This window comes from Asterias rubens, chromosome 19 (assembly GCF_902459465.1).
Source record: "Asterias rubens chromosome 19, eAstRub1.3, whole genome shotgun sequence".
Lineage (NCBI taxonomy): Eukaryota > Metazoa > Echinodermata > Asteroidea > Forcipulatida > Asteriidae > Asterias > Asterias rubens.
This window is the reverse complement of record NC_047080.1, coordinates 11,177,866-11,199,141: the sequence shown is the minus strand read 5'-3', so window position 1 is coordinate 11,199,141 and position 21,276 is coordinate 11,177,866. Positions and strand designations below refer to the sequence as shown.

General features: G+C 37.4%; 1 protein-coding gene across 1 annotated transcript; it reads right to left on the bottom strand.

The window, feature by feature from the left end:
* Positions 1-146: 146 nt before the first annotated feature.
* LOC117302887 (neuronal calcium sensor 1-like) lies at positions 147-21,191 on the bottom strand. Its single transcript, XM_033786852.1, has 7 exons — positions 19,654-21,191; positions 17,120-17,144; positions 15,453-15,501; positions 4,204-4,293; positions 2,187-2,265; positions 1,085-1,251; positions 147-385 (listed from the first exon to the last, which is right to left on the bottom strand). Exons 1-7 carry the CDS (start codon positions 19,715-19,717, stop codon positions 287-289), a joined length of 573 nt encoding a protein of 190 aa, XP_033642743.1. The 5' UTR covers positions 19,718-21,191; the 3' UTR covers positions 147-286.
* Positions 21,192-21,276: the final 85 nt, after the last annotated feature.

Genomic DNA, 21,276 nt, shown 5'->3' with positions numbered 1-21,276 from the left:
TGTAAATAGCTTCATGAGAAATTGCATCTATTGACCCAATTCACTTGATGTCTTCATCAGAATAATCTTGGATGCACCATTTTGGTGGTCAATGTCACTGTGCGTTATTCAGTACCGTGCGCATTTTAGGCGACGCCCGTTCACACGTAAACTTATTGACCACCAAAATGGTGAGAATGGCACAGTCGCTGCGTGTGACATGCGTGCAAGGGGTCAATACACTTCTTTAACTAGGAGTAGGTCACTATACTTTGGTTACCAATGATCTTGGGAGGGATGGAAGTCATCATACCAGACCATCGTAGAGTGACAATGCTTGCACGATGGTTGGATCTTCCTTAGAACCATTCTGAAACTCTTCTTTAGTAAGTTTGTCATCTTTGTTCTATAAAAAGAGGAAGAGGAAATAGTATTTAATATATTTAGAGGGATGAATTTTGTTTTGAAACTTTAGATTTCACGAAACAAGATAATGTAAATGTCAAATTAACAAAGTTTTGGAAATAGACTCCTTGTATATTACCATATTTTATTGTGTATTTATAAAAAGTAAACCTTCGACTAAAAAGTACACAGAATTTGCTTCAAGTTGCTACCAAAGTACGACCCTAACTTTAAGGAACTGCCTTGGATCGGATGAGTTGGTCTATTAAAAACATTTGAAACCGTTTGTTTTGAAATGCATATGGTTAGAAAGATGTGGCCGACTGTGTTAGTCGACGAAGGTAAAAAAGAAAACCACGCAATTTGGAGGCATATTTGTGTAGATCATTGTATTCTACTTTAACAGCATCTTTCTTCCCATATACATTTTGTAACAAACCATTACTGAACGCTTTTCAAAAACCAACTTGACCGATCCAAGGCAACGTGTTCCTTTAACCATCAAGTCTTAACACAAAAAATGTTCGTTGATCGCTAAAGATACCAGAGGACTTTGGAAATCATGCTGTGTCAGAATGGGTGGTTACAGCTACGGCTACAACTATTACTTAGGATGTTACGTAAGACAAACTTTTCTTCAGCGCATGATGGTGTCGAAATCTAGCTGTAACTGTAGCCACCATTCCGGACGCCCCCTTACCTTGTCCATGAGGGCAAATATTCTATCCACTCTCTTCTGTGGGGTGTTCTCCTCCTCTGGTAGGCGCACCATATTGCCTACCATCTGGTAGATGGCATCTACTATATTCAGCATCTCTTCTCTTGTTATGAATCCATCGTGGTCCAGATCATAGAGTCGGAATGCCCCTGGGGAAGAGGAGAAGATTTGGGTACAAGGATGAGGTCATTGGATGTTGACGATGTTTTTTTTCCCGATTCCTGAGAATTCCAAGAAATATATCTGATTCATCAAAGCACTGGATGTGTGTTCAGTAATAGCCTTAATGGACTATACTTTTTTTCTTTTCTTTTTCTAGTGCGTTGTTAAAGACACTGGACATTATTGGTAATTGTCAAAGATCAGTCTTCTCACTTGGTGTATCTCAACATATGCATAATAAAGAAAAACTGTGAAAATTTGAGCTCGATCGGTCGTCGGAGTTGCAAGATAACTATGAAAGAAAAAAACACCCTTGTCACACGAAGTTGTGTGCGTTTAGATGGTTGATTTCGAGACCTCAAGTTCTAAACTTGAGGTCTCAAAATCAAATTCGTGGAAAATTACTCCTTTCTCCCAAACTAGGTCACTTCAGAGGGAGCTGTTACTCACAATGTTTGAAACCATCAACCTCTCCCCATTACTCATTACAAAGTAAGGTTTTATGGCAATAATTATTTTGAGTTATTACCAATAGTGTCCACTGCCTTTAAGTTTTGCATCAGCGAGGACTGCTTATTACATTTAATCATAATACAAACAAAGTTTCCATAATCCGGGAGATTTTCAAATTTGTTCTACAGAATACTCAGAGAATTGTTAAAAAATCAAGGAGGGCAATTTTTCTCATCAAATTTCAAGAGAATTACAGGAAGGAAATTTCACACTAATGATCAACAAATTAATTGACACATTATTTTGATGAACAGAGACGGGGGGGGCGGTATAAGCTCTGAGGAGTCTATGACGCGGTCTTGGGTTCACAGGTCCGCAAGGTCACGGCTTCAACATCCGCGTCATCTTGCTGATGAAGACCGAAGTGTCGGTCGAGTTAAACCAAATTATAAGTATTTAGAAGACTTACAGTCTAGTTTCTCATCAATGTTTCCCCTTGACGTTACAGACAACGCTCTGATGAACTCGGCAAACTCTATGGCACCATCCTAAGGAGAGAAAACACAATCATGAGAATAATGGGATAGATATGTTATGAAGACCTTGCAGGGTTCACCTTTAAAGTTCCAGTGACTAGCCAGAAAGACTTGCCGTCGATTTCACAAAGAGTTAGGACCCGTCTTATCTCGAGTAGGATTAATCTTAAGGTCTGCAAGCTACAGTGCAGGGTTGGGACTGGTCCTAAGTCCTAAAATTAGTCCTAAGTTAGGAAGAGTTTTGTGAAACCGACGGCTGGGCCCAATTTCATGGCTCTGCTTACTGCCGAATTCTGCGCTTACAATCACCATTTCCCGCTTAGCGCCGAATGTTGACCTACAAGCCCTGTGGATTTCCCCCAAAACGAGCCCTGGATATGATTGCGACATGAACACACTCTAGTTAACAAATCCCACGTTGAAGCTACAATATCCCACTGTTAAATCCAGGCTGACTTGCTGAGCCCAATGCTCACATACTTCAGAAGCAATCAGACACAATGTGGATTGGAAGATTTAGAGATTTAAGTGGATTAGAGGTTTTGGTGTCCGGAAAACATTGCGTCTCAACTACTTGGGTTTTACTCAATCCTCACTAAAGGGATTTTTTAATGGCAACATAGGTTTTTTTTCTCGGAAATAAAATTGACTACCTCTCGAATGGACTCAAATCTTCCATTCCTATTTCGGACTTTTTTATTTCAGAGGGAAATTATCAGAACATGGAGGAAGGATTTCAGAACATTCTTGGATTTCATAAACACTGCTTTATCATTTAAAGAAACATATTGCCTTCTGAATTGGGATATAAAAGCATGGAAAATAGTATGAACGATGTTTGAAAGTAGAACATAATAATTCACACAAAATCCAATCTTATATTGTTAGAGGGGGGGGGGGATTAAATCACAAGTCTACAATCAGCAAAAATCCTTCATTTGACGTATTTCAATGATTGTTCCCCTCAAACTGGTGATAACGAAAAACTCACACAATCATATCAGTATCACTACGCCACAAGTTTGGGACAGTTTATCACTTCTCAAATATTTACATTTTTAATACCTCCTCTATCATGTCCATTCCATCTCCCCCCCCCCCCCCCCCATCGTCAAGCACACCTGTAGTTGTTAAGCCACAGGTATCCTTTGCTGAGTAAATAAGAAAGTAAATAAAGACTGCAAGGATAAACAAACAAAGTCTCAGATGTGCTTCAAACCATACTCCGGTTAGGGCGACAAACTTTTATGTTATGTTTGGTTGAAGAATGGGCTACCAACTGAGCTAAGGCCGAGTAAAAAAAGAAACATGTTTAGCGTCCGGGTTTCTCAAAAAAAAGGAAGGAGGAGGGGCTTTTTATTTTTTATTTCAAGATGGCCGCCATTCTTTTTAAAATGTCAAATATCCATTGATTTTTCTACTGCTCAGACACACAATACATAAATGAAAGATTTTGGAAAAGAAATTCGGACAAGACATTCAGATTGTTTCAGCTGAGATCATTTAAATAACCCTTTAAAAAAAAAAAAAAAAAAAAAAAAGGTGCATGAAAAAAAAATGAAATGAAAGGAGGCGGCCTATAAAAAGGAAGTGGACCGGGACGCTTAACATGTTTCTTTCCTGACTTTGCCAAATATAATTTTTACCAAGCTTAGTTAGTAGAGTGACGGCATGCTAAACCTTTCTTCTCTATATAGATAGGGATACTGCCAACATGGGTCTAGATAGCTCAGCTGATGTCGGCATAATAATCTGGAGGTTGTTGGTTCGAATCCCCCTGTAGTAAAATTTTCTTAGTTCAACCCCAAATGAAAGTATTTAAAGCAAAACGGAACAGCTTTGAGTTGGCTCACAATCACCGTTTTCTAGTTTTTGTTATTATTTTTAATATAAAAAACTAATATTGTAGGTCTTGAGCATTGTCGTGGAACAAAACTGTTTAGCACTTACATTGTTTTCGTCGAAAACGTTAAATACGAAGGAAGCAAACTTTGTTGCATCACCGCTGGGGAAATACTGCTGGTAAATTTTGGAGAATTCCTGAAAGCAACACGGAAGAAAATGAAAAGTGGAAAAAGATAAATCATCATTATTAAAATAATTATTAATGGAATGTGAACCACCAAAAGGAATATGAATTTTGTTAATTCATCCTCAACTTGGCTAAGAGCTAGTTAGGGACTACAAGACGAATGAATACATAATATAAGTAATAACCACTTTACTCCTATTGGTCCATAGCCACCAATTGTTTCTCAAATAGAAACTGAGATTGGCTATGATTTTCCTGCTTTTTCCTGGATCCTTCCCTTAATCCCTTTCCCCTCTCTTTGTCTATAAATGGATATGTATTTGTTTGTACATGTTTTATGCCTCTGAAGAAGGTCCGGAGTGAAAGCTAAGGCCATCTACCCTACTCATTAAAAGTAATAACAGACACAGAGTTCAAAGAGTTGTGTTGTTTATCCTTGTTAAGTAATATTGGTCCTTGTCACTCAAGTGGTAACATATTGTGGACTAATCTGAGTTACTTATTCAACATTGTCTGTTAGTCCCCTAAAGATCAATGGAGTAGTTGTTCGTCCAGCAATGACCACTCAAGTCATTGTCTAAAGTCTCTTCTAAATCAATATCAAGATTCGACCTCCAAAACCAAATTACTCCAGGAGAGTAGAGCAAATAATGATTGTGTGCTTTGGGTAGCGCCTGGTGGTAGGCCAATGCTGTTTGTTTGATCAGAAGATTTGGATGGCAGAAGTTTTTTTTTATTCAGGAGTTGTCAGATCATGATCAACCTCATTCCCAGTGGTGTATGATCGCACCAATTTGAATGTCTTGCTCGATCATACCCCCTGGAGGTGTGACTACGAAATATCCAAACATATTGAATATTTTAATTAGGTCTGTGGTTGATCCATTCTGTGTTAGAGCACGCTATCAAAAGGGGCATCAAGTCATAGAGCAACTGGTCCCCTCTCATTCTTCTTCGATTCATTTGAAGTGGATAGACCGTATTGAATAACCCCATTTTATGCGCGTCCAAAGACGTACATCAATGAAGCACGCAGCACGCAACATTCCCGGTTTGATTTCTACGGCACATGCACGCACACACACGCGCCATGTTGTAGGTCAGATATTTAAACGGTGATGTCATATTCAATACGGTCTATTGCATTTTGACATTTGCACGCTTTCAAGCGCCCTATATACTCTTCTCAAATTGTGTATTACTAGTAGCGATTGCTCTACCTGCATGGACTTATTTGCTCCAGATTTTTTAGATATATCTCAAACGCGACCACCTTTTGAAATGAAATTTGTACAGGTTAGTTTTCTTGTGTACATCTACACTGAACAATGTACATTTACTTAGCATTTAAAAACAATCAAACATGTCCAAAAACCAAAGGTACACGTTGCCTTAAAAGAGACTGAAATCTTGAAAACTATCCTATATTTACTAAAGAGTACGCAATGCCCTTTATAATAATAATAATAATATTGATATTTCGTGTGATAGTCCAGCAACTGGTTTGTGTACAGTGAGTTTACAGTAATCTATCATGACAGTTGGATATTTGCATCGTGAAATGTAAGACGAGATTGATGGGAGATGGGACAGAGGATGGTATGGTCTCTTGGCTCTGTGCCAACTTTCTCGCTGACGGCTTTACAGGGACGAGCTCAACGATACGGTTTGTATTTCCATTTGGCATCACATCTACATTTCAAAATGCACTGAAAAAATTATTATACATTGAATCCACATGGCGAATTGATCATGCAAATGAATAACCATTTATTTTAATGCTTTTCGGTTGGAATCTGGCAACTAAAATAGCCATGTGATTTTAGAAGGTTTCAAATGCTATTCACTTGACTTTCACACTTTTTCATACGGCAATATTTTTCTGGAGATTTGGTACAGGTATGAGGTTTACAATGTACCTATAAATCAAACTTATTTATTTACACATGTAATTATTATTTTTCTGAGAAATACCAATTCTGTATTTTTTTTACCATGAGACTGTATTCCACCAACTGCAAATCAATGAGGTACACTTTATTCGCTGCTAAAACCATGAAGTCATAAGATTTACACTGCCCCTACATGTACATGCAGCTTCTACATTGCATGGCAAGCTTGGTGGCCGAGTAGTAAGACTAGAATTCTCTAGAATGTGAAGGTCTTGGGTTTGAATCCTACCCAAGTAATAGGCCTATGCCTGTGTATTTCGTCCCCACAGTACCAGGGGATAGTACTGAGTATACAGCGCTTACAACACATCGGTGTATGGGTAAGAACACTAACTACACATCATCTAGAACGGCAAAGGTCATGGGTTCGAGTCCCACCAAATTATGCGCCTGTGGATTTTGTTTCCATAGGACCTGAGGAAAGTTTTGAGTTACAGCGCTTTTAAAACACACATCAGTGTAAGGGTAAGATAAACATACCACCATCATGTTCAACTGTTTAGCCTCATGGCAATGAATCAGGACTGGGTCACTAGACATGGCACCAGTCTACAATCCAATCATTACTGCGTTCCTCAGACCCTCAGACAGTAGGCATGAGACTCTAATTAATCAAAGCATTCTGACAGTTCATTAAACTCATTTGATTTACTTCTACATTCCTTAGGAAGGGCCGCGCCGCCACGTCAGACTCTGAGATAATTAGTTTTGAAGCCATTACATTTCCTGCCATTACAGCCACACTTAAAATGATCTAAAACTTCTGACGTTATCAATCATTCAAACCTGCACAGATATTTATTCAAATGAACGCATTTTTCTGTGGAGAGGTAATAAACATTAACCTACTGTGGAAGTATACAGAAAAAGTTCCTGAGAAAACCTGGCAAATGGTAACAATTAACCAGAAGATAGAGGAGGCATTTAGAGGATTGCGCCTTTGATGATTATGGAAATTGGCACACAGCCAGAGTAGAATAGTTATGGCTACAGCTCAGGACAAGATTTTTCCTTTTAAAAATCTTCAGTGGAATAACGAGCAATGCCAGACCTCCATTTTGCAAATAATGGAAATTGCTTGTTATTCTATTAAGACATTTTTGTTTTAAATGACAGCTCTGTGCTAAGCCAAATATCTTTTTCATGACTTACTCCATGTGCCAAATTTCATTTTTGCAGATTATCAAAACACATACATGGTATCCTTTATGTCCTGATGAGTCAAGGTCAGTACATTTATGTATGTCTTTCTACAGCTCAGACCTTTTTTTCGTACCTTGGCCCAATTTCATAAAGCTGCTAAGCACAAAAATGTGCTTAGCATGAAATTTCTTCCTTGATAAGTACAGGATTACCAACCAATTTTCCATTTGTTGCATATTGCTTGTTACTGTGATATTCAGCTGTTGCTCATCCTGAAAATCACTTGGAAATTTGGTTGGTAATCCTGTTGTTATCAAGCAAAAAAAATTCATGGTAAGCAATTTTGTTTGCTTAGCAGCTCTATGAAATTGAGCCCAGGTTATCACAATACTCAAGACCTAGATTCCACGACAAGCTGATTGGTGAGCAAGATTTGATTGCAGTTTTATACTGGTGGATATCTTCCCTGACAGTGTGTTGTCGTCACGCTTTGAACATTCCTGACTCGGCAAGAGGTCAAATCCCAGATCGCTTTATCTTCAATCTTCAATTTAAAATACAATTATAATATTTCTGATGATGCCTCCGTAAGACACTGAATCAACATGCCTTAAAGGCACTGGACACTATTGGTAAAATTACTCAGAATAATTATAAGCACCAGAACTGGCTTGGTACTAAGGAGTACTTTTACAAAGGAGAAAATGCCTTGGTGCCCTAGCCCTTTCAAAAACAAAGCATACTGCCTCATACATCCATGTATTCATTGTTCAATATTTCTAAAGTGATGCAACTGTACATGTTGCATCGAGATGTACACCCCAGTACACTATGCAGTCAAAACAGCCAGTACAAGTTATGAAAACATATCCGATCATACTGATATTCTATGGAAACCTTATCTTCAAAAATATTTTCCACAGCATAGCATTAAATATTTGTTCAATCGTGCAAACCTGCAGGGATTCTTCTTTACTCTTCTTTATGAACTGGGAAGGATGGTCACTGCATTTATTTAATGTCTCTACTTTCCACAAACTGTTTTACAACACATCATATTCCTCATCAACAGATAATACAAAATGTGTACTAAATTTAGTACTGGTTTTAGTTATCAACCAAAATAACCAGGTTTCAATTATCCATGTAAGTAACTATTCGATTATCCACATGAAATAACTATTATTTCCTTTATCCACTAAATTATCCACACAATTAACTTTTGTTCTTCCACTAAATTAACCTCAGATTCAGCTTTATCCACCATTTCAACCATGATATCCACTTAATTGAATTGACCATCATATTCTCAAATACATATATTAATGACTATCCACAAAACAATCAGATTGAGTTATCCACAAGAATAGAAAGCTTTCAAATATCCATATTAGAACTACACAAGAGTTAGTTATCCACTGAAATAACTCGGTTTAGTTATCCACCAAAATGAGTTCAATTATTCACTTAAAGGCAGTGGACACTATTGGTAATTGTCAAAGACTAGCCTTCACAGTTGGTGTATCTCAACCTATGCATAAAATAACAAACCTGTGAAAACTTGAGCTCGATTGGTCATCGAACTTGCGAGATAATAATGAAAGAAAAAAAACATCCTTGTCACACGAAGTTGTGTGTGTTTAGATGGTTGATTTTGAGACCTCAAGTTCTAAAATTGAGGTCTTGAAATCAAATTCGTGGAAAATTACTTCTTTCTCGAATACTATGGCACTTCAGAGGGAGCTGTTTCTCACAATGTTTTATACCATCAACCTCTCCCCATTACCATGATTACTCGTCACCAAGAAAGGTATTATGTTAATAAGTATTTTGAGTAATTACCAATAGTGTCCACTGCCTTTAGTTAACCAGATCCAATAATCCAATTGATAAACCAAATTCAATTGTCCAAGATTTAGTTGTCCACTAGAACAATTTGCTTTACCTATCCACTAAATTAACCAGATCTAATATAATCCAATACATAAAACAAATTTAAATTGTCCTGGAAGTGTCCCCCCCCCAAAAAAAAAAAAAAAAGATTAAAATATCAACTAGACTACCCTTACACCTATGTGTGCAAGCACTGTTAACTCAGGTACCTTCCCAAGTTCTGTAAAAAAGAAAAAACACAGGCATATTACTCGGGTGGGATTCAAACCCACAACCTTTGCCATTCTAGAGAAGATGTCTTACCAAGTAGACCACCGAGATGGCCTGGTACAGTGTAGATAAAGGCAGTTCGAAACCCTATGTTTTAGCAGCAGGTATCGCATCAATTTAAAATAAATTAAATTTGCATCAGGGATAAAGAATACTTTTTGGTTTTGCCCTTACACAGCTTTGAGTAACTGTAAGTGCTGTTTTATACTCAGTACTTTGCCGAGTTCTGTGGTAGAAGAAATTTAGACTCAGTAGTGCACTAAGCCAACTAACTGGCATGCAAACTCAATAAATTAAAACTATCTTGCAGCATTAGATTCATCTCAATATTAGAAAGGGCAACATTTCTTTGAGTAGAGCCAGCGTGAGGTAAACATGATTCGCAATGTACTAGCTTGGCCTAGCAGGGAAGCTGAGCCATCTAGGGAGATTTGTCTGTCGTTGTTTGTATCTGTCAGCGCTCTAAACCAAGAGATAACGTTATTGAAGTTATTTTAAGACATGAAGTCACTAGACAGTGAAGGGAATCGTTTTGTTACGCAAGTTTTGGAAGAAGATAGTGCCGATGCATGTGCTGTACAGATGTATGTCCAAGTTCGGGGCATGAAAATTAATAACCAATACTTTTCAGATGTGGAATGAAATCCTAACAGGCGTTTTTTAAAGACGAATCTTCAAAAGCTTGTTTACTTCCAAATATTTGTGTTATAAATACAATTAAATCATAATTATTCAACTACGTTTTTAAAGTTATTTACTGTAAGTTTCAGAAAAGTAAGCCTGGTACTTGGATTATTATTTTTAAAATTTGGTTTATTTCATACTTTAGGTAGAAAGATATAAGAATGTTTGGCAAATGTTTAATTGTGTGGATTTTTTTTTTTTTTTTTTTTGGGGGGGGGTAAAATTAAGACGATGATGTACAACAAGAAGTGTAAACTTCAACTTCAAAACAAAATGATAGTTAAAATCGGAACATGACCAAAACTTGATTTCTCAAAAAAATTAGGCCTACTCACTGCTTCAAAACCAGAAACACACCATGTCTTACAAAAATGGAAAAACTGACAGCCTCTTGAGCTTAATATATGGATTGTTTAAAAGAAAACTAAACAATCGGCTGTATTTATTTCATTTCTTAAATACCGCTCTACAAACTGCATTTGACATCTGGTAAATACACTACAAATTTACGTGGAAATCTGAGTGGCCAACTGAAGTCAGAAACGTAAACAAATATGACAGAGAAGTGTGTTGAGGATGGGGGGGAGTTCTCTCCAACAAAAAAACAACCCACTGTTAGTCCGATTCCAAAAATACCAGGCATCCCGCTGATGAACAAATAAACTGGCTCCTTCAGAGAGCATCTCAACCTAATTCCTCAAACTCTGGAGTGTTTAGACTCGGGTGGTGCTGTAACAACCAGAGAGTCCGTTTATTATCCCGGATGCAAATTGCCCTAGATGGGCTCAAGTTCAGCAGGTATTTTATCTTTTGATCAATGTCTTGGGGGAGAGGGTGGGGGGATGCTATTTTATGGGTCTTAAAGGCAACATTTTCTGATTGGATTTATTTATCCTGAGCTTACTTTTCACAAGTGCCAACTGTTCTGAGGATTATATCAGATCATTATATTGCCATCACAGAGAAATCCTCAAGTACTGATTTATATATATCATTTACCAAACTAAAACAATCCAATTTATTGCAATAGATACCAAGAATAAATTAACAAATCACTTATTGAGCATCAACAATTTGTCATCGTTTCCTTGGAAAAACATTACAATAAAATTTGGCGCGAGTATCACAGCTTGGTAAACAGAGGACCGTAATAAACAGAATTTTCCAAGAACGCAACGACATAGGACATGTAGACAACATGCCTTTAAAGTCTAATATATGGAACATGAAATGAATATCTATCGCCCCAAGATTATCTAGAGTTGGCCAATCGCTCCCGATATTAACGATGCTCCGACAAAAAAATGCGTCCATCAGTGCCACCATAAAGCCAGTCTCTCTCTTCCCCTTCGGCACGACTTTGTTATCGAGATTTCCAAATGCAATTTGTATATTGAGAACGAACTGGATATTACGTTGGAAGTAACACTAGGGAGATGGTATTCATTCCATGATTGTTTTCTTATTTCCGACCGGGAATGTTTTCTCCGAATGGTATAAATTGGATATCACCAAAAAGGTGTTTGCTTTTTTTCAGGGGGGATGTCAATGTGGATTATTTTTGTTTAATGTGATGCAAGGATCTAATCTAAGTCTATTGTAAATTGTATCTATTTTGATGAGAGACGCAAACAGTTGGTGAACCCTGGAGGGGCATGAGGAAATGAAGAAGAAATTGTGTTTTTGTGGCATCTTTGATTTTTTTTTTCACGACTTGTTCCCAGTGTAAGTTTACATTACAAATGGTCTGTGATGTTTTGACTCCCTGATAAACTTGCATTCTGATAAAGACTGGGTGGTTTTTTATTAGTATCAATTAAATTCAAGAAAGAAGCAAATGAGATAGATTATCAATAACTTGGAGTGATTATTGATAAGGATTAACAAAATAGTATAATTTGTTAACGGTAAATCGTAATTGTTCCTAAAGAAATAATGCTTTCCTGCTGGGATGGACTGGGTTCTATTTTGGCATGTCTTGGCCGAGCATTCAATCACACTGGATTAAGATCTGCTTTCATGATCAGCAGAGTATGGGGTTGAGTTTCGGTCTAACGCTTGTGTCCTTGAGCAAGACACTTAACCATTATTACTTCGTCCTTCAGACGGGACGTAAAGCCCCGTAGGTCACCAGTGTAATGCATGTAAAAGAACCCAGTACACTTATCATTACAAGAAGAGGTTTGATACATGTAGACGCAGTTTAACTCTGCTGATTGTGACCAATCATGCTGAAAATATAACCAACTCTGGAATATCATCAGTCTGGAATGTCTTGCCTCTAGGAAACTTTTGAAAGGGCACCAAGTCAAAGGCCAGGGACAACAGAGGCCAGGGGCAACAGAGGCCATGGCCTCCACGTAATTCCAGGCCTGTGTTACTATTTGTGACCCACTCTGTGAAAATGAGTCACATGTCGCCCAATGCAATATTAAGTTATGGACAGTTTTAAATGTGGATAATGTAAAAAAAAAAAAAAAATTAAATTAGGCAATAAAGCTATGAATACAACAATTTTGTGATCATACTTATGTCTAATTTGTATCCTTTTGCACACAATGGTAGTTTAAAATATAATTTTACTTGTAATTCGTTTCTCAAAAGAAATGGTGTGGTGGCTAATTTCAAACAAGAGTAACTCAGCAACGCGATACACCCCAAAGCTTAGACACATACCAAATTACTGCTGATGATGTGTTCTTTCCAGCCATGCATATAACTCAATTCCTGAAATTGCCTTCATCTGACTCATTTTCACAGAGCGGGTCACATTTATCAACATCAAAATTTAAGTTGATCACATGTGACTAGCCTCCACACAAGTCCTAGTACCACACATTGTTCCAATTCAACTCAATAGCTGATTGAACATGGTGTTCCCATCTAACTAGATTAAACTTGAACGGAAACCTACATCCTCAATAATGCATTGCTTTATCTAATGCTCTGGAGAAGCAATCAAGTGAATCATTCATAAGTAATAAAACAAGCCCATAACACAAGCTTGGTGCCTGGTTTATGACTGCAGCCATAGAGTTATATATAAGAACTAGAGGGCGCACTGGCCTATATACGCGCTCTGGCATGCGCGCAGGCGGCCATTTTCTAAGTTGACAAAACTGGCATCTCACAGCGTGTGTTTGTGCGGCCATTTTGTAAGTTGAACAAACAGCATCGCGTGAGCGTTCAATAAAAAAAACCTCAAACGTGTATTTCATATTCGAAGCGCGTGCAGAATGACGCGCTTGTCATCTTGCGGTCCCGTGGCGTTTGTGCACGAAGCATCACTCGTGCGCCCTCTAGTTCTTATATATACTCTATGACTGCAGCTCATTCCTAAAGGGCACTGGACACGTTTGGTAATTGTCAAACACCAGTATTCTCACTTGGTGTATCCCAACATATGCATCAATTAACAAACCAGGTGAATATTTTGACTCAATTTGTCATCGAAGTTGCAATGAGAATAATGAAAGAAGAAAAACTTGCTGCACAATGTGTGTGCTTTCAGATGCATAATAAAAGCCTTCAGCTGAAGTCTTTTATTATTTGAGTGAGAAACTAGCTCTTTCTCAAAGACTACTTTACTTCAGAGGGATCCGTTTCTCACAATGTTTTATACTATCAACAGCTCTCCTTTGCTTGTTACCAATTAAGTTTTTATGCTAGCAATTATTTTTTTACCGATGGTGTCCAGTAGCGAATAAGCAGATGCTATGCAAAATGTCTCAGATGCTATTAAAAAATCATCATTTGCTACTCAAAATTACCATTCAGTGTTCAAAATATTTTGCTATGCAAAAGGGCTGGATGAAATCGTTCCCTGCAGTGCCTTTAAGGGTATGCTATGAGTGTCCAGACACATGACTCCCTCACCTGCGATATTCATAAATATCGGATGGGTCGCAGGCTTGGGTCGACAGCTGATCAACACATTTCGCATTCATAAATTATGAGTGCGGGTGTATGAGATAGTGTATGCAGTGTAAAAGTGCGTTTGAATTTGAGTCCCATGATCATTTTGGGCTGTGCGTGTATGATTTCAGAGATCTGAAATTTCATCCCTGAGAGGGAAAGTATATTTTTATTATTGCAAAGGGCACTTCCATTGGAAAATCTTAAAAGTCTATGGGGAACTTTGGAAAGGGGCACCAAGGCCAAGACCAAATTGGACGCCAACTTTTCGAGTCTCATGATAATTTTTTGATAATGTCTCTAGCTCTGTGAGGAAGTGAACCTCAAGCCAATGTTGGGATTAACTACAAGTTTCTTACACTCAACACTCTACATGCACCAATGTAGCGTGTACTTTCAAAAAAGCCTGGCTATGTAAACAATGTATGTAACTTTGCTTGCAAACTCATTGGACTTTGAGTTTTTTGTTGTTTTCCCCATTCTTTTGTGTGTGTGCGTACGATGGGTGCGTGTCCGCAATCACAACGCCATGTTGTAGTGCCTAAAAAGGTTTTTATCAATGACTAAGTTTGAGAATGTATTTGCTTTACTCCAAACACAAACCAACTTTCTTCAATAAAGCCAATAAAAGTGACCCTTGATCATCGGTTTCTGACTTGATTTGTGTAAGAAGCCAACGGAAGCCAACATAAAAAATAACAACGAAGGATTACCCCTAACAGCACCAAATCCATCAAAATCAATTGGTGGAATATGGACTAGACTTGGGACTATAACAAATGAAGACAAATGGAATGTAACACAGTTGACTACGTCTAGTGTAGGTACAGCAGATTTCTTTAGACTTTTTAAAATGTCAGTGTGGATACAATATGCTGTTTGCGAAAAAGATGGTTACAAGTTCATAAAAAAGGTTGACCGACCTTTTTTCCTATTGAAAAATCTGTACACGTACACAACACACTACAACAGACTCAGCTGACAGAGGCTATCCAGGCTGAGAAAATTCCACTCATAGGCCAAATAAATGAAATTACAGCCCAAATACAAGTGACTGTTTTACCATACTTGTACTTACGCTTAAGTTGCCTAGGCCATAGAGGAAGCCTCTATGCCTAGGCCAATTTTCAGGAAAAAAAATCTTTTGCAAGGAATGTTTTTCTTTGAACGAATTTTGAACTTACAAAAAACATACACAAACTTTTGCATTGGACCAAATGAAAAAGCTGGCGGACCAGTGAAATTATGAGCTATCTCATCCCCATGGCTAGTTTTGGGAAAACTATCGAAAAAGATTGAGTAACACTTACTTCTTGGTTAAGGTAGCCGTTGGGACAGTCCTTCAAGAACCCTTTATGCCTGCCAAAAAAAAGGGAGGAAAGCAAATTTAAACTATTAAACGGTAGCCCTATTCAAATTTTAAGAAACAAAGCAATTTTCCTCTGGAAAGAGGCACTTCTATTAAAGGGAAGGTACACGTTTAGTAGTTCCTCAAAATAAATATTAACTTAAAAACTGACTTGGTAACAAGCATTGGAGAGCTGTTGATAGTATACAAAGTTGTGGGACACAACTCCCTCTAAAGTAACGTAGTTTTTGAGAAAGAGGTAATTTCTCACTAAAATAATAAAAGACTTCTACCTAGAAGTCTTTTATTCCTATCTGAAAGCATAACATTCGTCCAACAAGGGTGTTTTTTCTTTCATCATTTTCTCGCAACTTCGATGACCGATTGAGTCCAAGTTTCACAGGTTTGTTATTTTGTGCAAATGTTGAGATACACCAAGTGAGGAGACTGGTCTTTGACAATTACGAAACGTGTACCTTCCCTTTAAGGAAAGTTTTAATTTGTATTGAAACTTTGCAACAGACACCACAGCACAAGCACATGGCACAACTGCAATAAGCCTTTTTGAGATATGGCGGACACAATGCTACAACACTACTGCGGCTTATGGCGCATATGTTCGTGCGGCCGATCTAGCTATTATTATTATTCTATATCTATGAGTTACCCCCATTTGGGGGGCGCGCATAAACATTGTATGTCCGCCATACCTCAAAAACGCTTATTGCTGTTGGTGTCTCGCTTATTTCAAGGCCTGAGGAACTATTAACAAAATCCTTCTTCTGAAGTTCATTTTAAATTATTCCACACACTGTACTCCATCCTGAGAGAAGCTTTACTAATTGTACATTCCACTTCAAAATATGTGTTGAAATAAATTCTTCAAATATGTAAGTCATAGTAACAGAGTTATTGGAGACATGTTAAATGCATGTGGCTAGTCTAGTCAAGTAGGCTACTGTTTAAAGGCAGTGGGCACTATTGGTAAATTACTCAAAAAATATTAGCATAAAACCTTTCTTGGTGACGAGTAATGGGGAGAGGTTGTTGGTATAAAACATTGTGAGAAACAGCTCCCTCTGAAGTGCCATAGTTTTTGAGAAAGAAGTAGTTTTCCACGAATTTGATTTTGAGACCTCAGATTTAGAATTTGAGGTCTCGAAATCAACCATCTGAAAGCACACAACTTCGTGTGATAAGGATGTTTTTTCTTTCATTATTATCTCACAATGACCGAATGAGCATTTTCACAGGTTTGTTATTTTATTCATATGTTGAGATACACCAACTGTGAAGGCTAGTCTTTGACAATTACCAATAGTGTCCAGTGTCTTTAAGTTTGCACACAAATGTACATATTATGCCAACACTACAGAGTACATGTACATGTATGTGAGCCGTGCATGTGCACACAACACATACATGGAATTTTATTTGAACATACCAGAAGTAGCAATAATGTTTGGCTGTGCGATGACAGATTTTTCATATCTACCCGAACGTGGTTCATTGAGGAAGTCAAATAACTTTCAGCAAATTAACTCAAATAATTGTCAGAGTAGCAGCACTGTGTTGACTGAATTGAAACAAAAGAATTTTAAGGAATAATTAATTATCTATTACACTTACCATTGCAAAATCTCCTTCTCGTTAACTGTAAATAGAATAAGAAATAGAGCACTGTGTCAAAATAAAGCCAACACTCAAAATGTAACTTTTATATTGCATTCTAATTGACGGCTATGGCAATGGGTGTGTTCAATTAGCTTCCCCGGGTCGACCCCGGTGTGTGGCGTTTCTTTTTCCAGGACGAACGTGTGCAGATAATTAGCCACATTCGTCCTGGAAAAAAAACATGCCACACACCGGGGTCGACCCAGGGAAGCTAAACGAACGCACCATATGGTCATGAGCATTACAAAGGGTACCACAATGGAGATTTAACGACAGATAATGCTGCTTTTTAAACCTAAACCAGCTACGAGTAGACAGTCTAAGGATTTAAAGAAATAACCCAATCTGCTGTAAACTGCAGTTAAAGGTCATTATACGTACAAATCCAACTCGAGTCAAGATGCCAATGGATTTATTTCCCACAGTTATCGGCTGATAAAGTTTGCAAACAATTGTTCCTTATCCCAAAACCCATATGTATCAATTACTTTTAAAAAAAACCATAAGAACCAAGTGATAAAATGAAAACCAGAAATATTTGTTGGTGTGTTCCAGGTCAGGCGATCCAGCAGGAATCGCATAAGAAACTTTAAGCTGAAAAAAGTCTGTTGAACATCTCCCTGCGTGACGCATGTCAAACATACTGCGGTGTAAGTTACATCCAAACATAATGCTCATAAAGGCGGACAATCGGGACATGTGGCTTTCCAATATGTTTACATACTGATAAAGACTCAATGACATTCATGTGACTAGCTAGATTGAGTTCCATATATATATCCTAGATCTCAGGTCTGATTGGTTTTACTCGACCAAATGCTCACTTCAAGTCTGATGTGGTTGGCCTTTGGCAGGGCTTGTATTGTTAATAAATACCACTAAGACTACCACAGGGCCTGTTTGTAGTGTGGAAGTGTTTACCAGCTGGGATCACAATTTAGTGTTTATATTTTTTACACCAGAAACCAAATGAGACAGAACTTTCTGTACAGACTGGATATTTTAAAGATATAATACTGATAATTATTGATAATTATTTCATTTTTCATTTATTTATATTTATATCTTTTGTTAATTAATTTTTTTTGTAATTCTTATTTTAATAGTATTATTATTAGTATTATTATTATTTGTCCTTTATTTCCTTTTTTATTTTTTTATTTGGGGGGGGGGGGTTAGCAAGCACTAAGACATAGAGAAAATTTATTTCATATGTAGTTTTTGATAAGAACCCTGTTAGAATGGAAAGATGCTTGTTCTCCTTGCTATAGTAATACTCTCATGATTTAATTAGTTGAAATATTTTTAAAATTCCTGTTTCAGTTCAATTCCCATTTTAAGAAAAGATACTGGTAGACCTCGTGAATTAGGCTTACTTTTAATTTTTTTTTTAATATGCCTATAATTACTAAGCTTTTTTTTTTTTAATTAGGCCTGATAAATAAGTTTTTTTAATTAGCAGCTGATTGCAACTAATGGAAAGTTTCCGCATGGCGCCACCACTTTTTCATTCGATATGAAATAATATAGTATCTAATTTACCTCATTGATTATCCCTTTTTGTAAAAATGAGTGAAAAAGTGGTGGCGCCATACGGAAAGTTATCCCAACTAATTTTTGTTTAGATAGTACTAACCAAAATCACCTATTTACATGTAGGCCTACAATTATGTAAATAGAAATAAAATTGACCTGTTTTTGCTGACATTTTGGCGTGGTCACCAGTCAATAACCAATCACCATCATTGAATTTGATGAACATAAATTGAATTTAACATTTCATTTTGTAAAAATTTGTAATTAGGAACAATTTAATTATCCTAGCTCAGCTGCCACCACTTGTTCATTCAATGAAAGAATTAATAATATAATATCCAGTTAACTCTTATTTACTCCTTAAATTAAAATAAGATTGGAAAAGTTTCCGTATGGCGCCACCACTTTTTCATTCGATATGAAATAATATGGTATCTAATTTACCTCAATGAGATATCCCTTTTTGTAAAATTTAGTGAAAAAGTGGTGGCGAGGTGCGGAAAGTTATCCATAAGATTTTTTGTAAAAATTAGTGAGAAAACAAAAGTGGTGGCAGGATACATACAGGATACAGGATACTACTACAGTAAAGGAAAATTTCCTGTAATTCCCCCCTGTCCATAAAATGGATAACTTTCCGTATGGCGCCACCACTTTTTCACTCATTTTTACAAAAAGGGATATCTCATTGAGGTAAATTAGATACTATATTATTTCATATCGAATGAAAAAGTGGTGGCGCCATACGGAAACTTTTCCATAAAATGTAATGGTCATACTTCCCATCCCACACACATGTTCAGCCACTTCATCAAACCATTATTAAAAGTTCATCACCATGATCACAGTAGGTGTCATCATAATTAAAACCAAATAAAACACATGACAACTTTACTGGTTCAGTACGTGTGTTAATACTACACAAAATGGCATGGAGATAGTAATATACTCACAGTGTGTTTTCTCCAAAAGGTCTGTCAAAGTTTCCTGTCTCAACTTGCTGTTCCTTTTCCCCATTTCCAACTCCGAAGTTAGAGCCTCAAAAAGCTCCTTCAAGCTCAAAACGTTCTCCTAAATACCTCCTTAAATATGTCACAAGTATCCAAAACTTTACTATCTCAGTTCTAGCCAAAAGTTTCTCAGAAGTTTTTGGCTGTAGCTTTTTATGGGCGACATCGTCTAATGTCCTGTCCACTCAAGCCCGACGAACTGTAGTGTGCAAATGCACAGCTACCGGAAGACGACACCAACCAGAATAGATAGAAGTCCTAGCTTGGTCACCGCGAAGTGAGTAGTACAAGTGGAGTGCGCCGCCATAATGTAGTCCGTATTTATTTCTTATTATTCCAGCTAGTTCAGGGTTCGTTGGCTATAATTAATTGTACATATTTTTGCATTCATAGCTCTCTCCTTCAATGAAGAAGCTGCTGTTTTTAAGTGAAGACCTTAATGGGTTTATTTTTTATTTTTCAGGGAGCGCAGTTCCTGAGCACGTAAATTCCTACACCATTTGGATGAGATATGATGTAAATCAATCAATTACGTAACGGTGGACAAGTGCATTGAACCATCAAAACCAACTGGGCACTTTCACAAAAGCCATGCACACAGTGTTACTACTGTACTACAGTTATATTCCGGTATGGTAGGGTATGGGAACAAAAGAATCGCAGATTCACCGTCACTTCCAGATGACTGAGTAATGCAAGTTCATGTTAAAACGATATTATTCTTTATAAACAGATTATCTACCCTATCTCAATCTGTGTAGGAATAGGATAGGCCTTTCACGATCTCATGAAGAAAAATTCGCCGACCACCAAAAATATTAATTTTGATACCCTTCAGCAAAACTGTCGTGGAAATAAATGACTCGGTCGTAAAATATTGTCTTTCTCCGGTGTCTATAGCGCCGTTAAATATCAGTGTTCTTTATCTTCACCCGTCGCGAGAGGAGACAAACAAAGACGAAAGTGGAGATAACAAAAACAAAGGCCGTCCAGTAAAATGTGTGTTCGTCAAAAAGAAAAATTCGCCGACTACCAAAAAATTAATATGAATTTTGATACGCTTCATCAAAACTGTCGTGGAAATAAATAACTCGGTCGTAAAATATTGTCTCTCGCCGGTGTCTAGCGCCGTTAAATATCAGTGTTCTTTATCTTCACCCGTCGCGAGAGGAGATAAACAAAGACGAAAGTGGAGATAACAAAAACAAAGGCCGTCCAGTAAAATGTGTGTTCGTCGAAAACATCTTCGAAATGTGGAAGATGGTTAGCAAGCTCCACTATCCAGGTGATTTTGGGCTTTTTCTTCAAACCCATCTCGACTTGTCCAACTGAGAATATTTACTTGAAGTGCTGCAGTCCGAACAAGAGAACAAATATCTACTGAAATTGTAGCTTTCCAGTCGTAATAACGAGATGAATTACTGAAAATTAAATCGCCTGTCAAAGAAGATGCGATCAGCAAGAAGATACTAGAAACAATAAATGGCGCCACCAATCGGTGACCCCAGTACATTTACACTGGTACACGGATAACCTATACCTACCTGAATCCTGATCGCGCCGGGT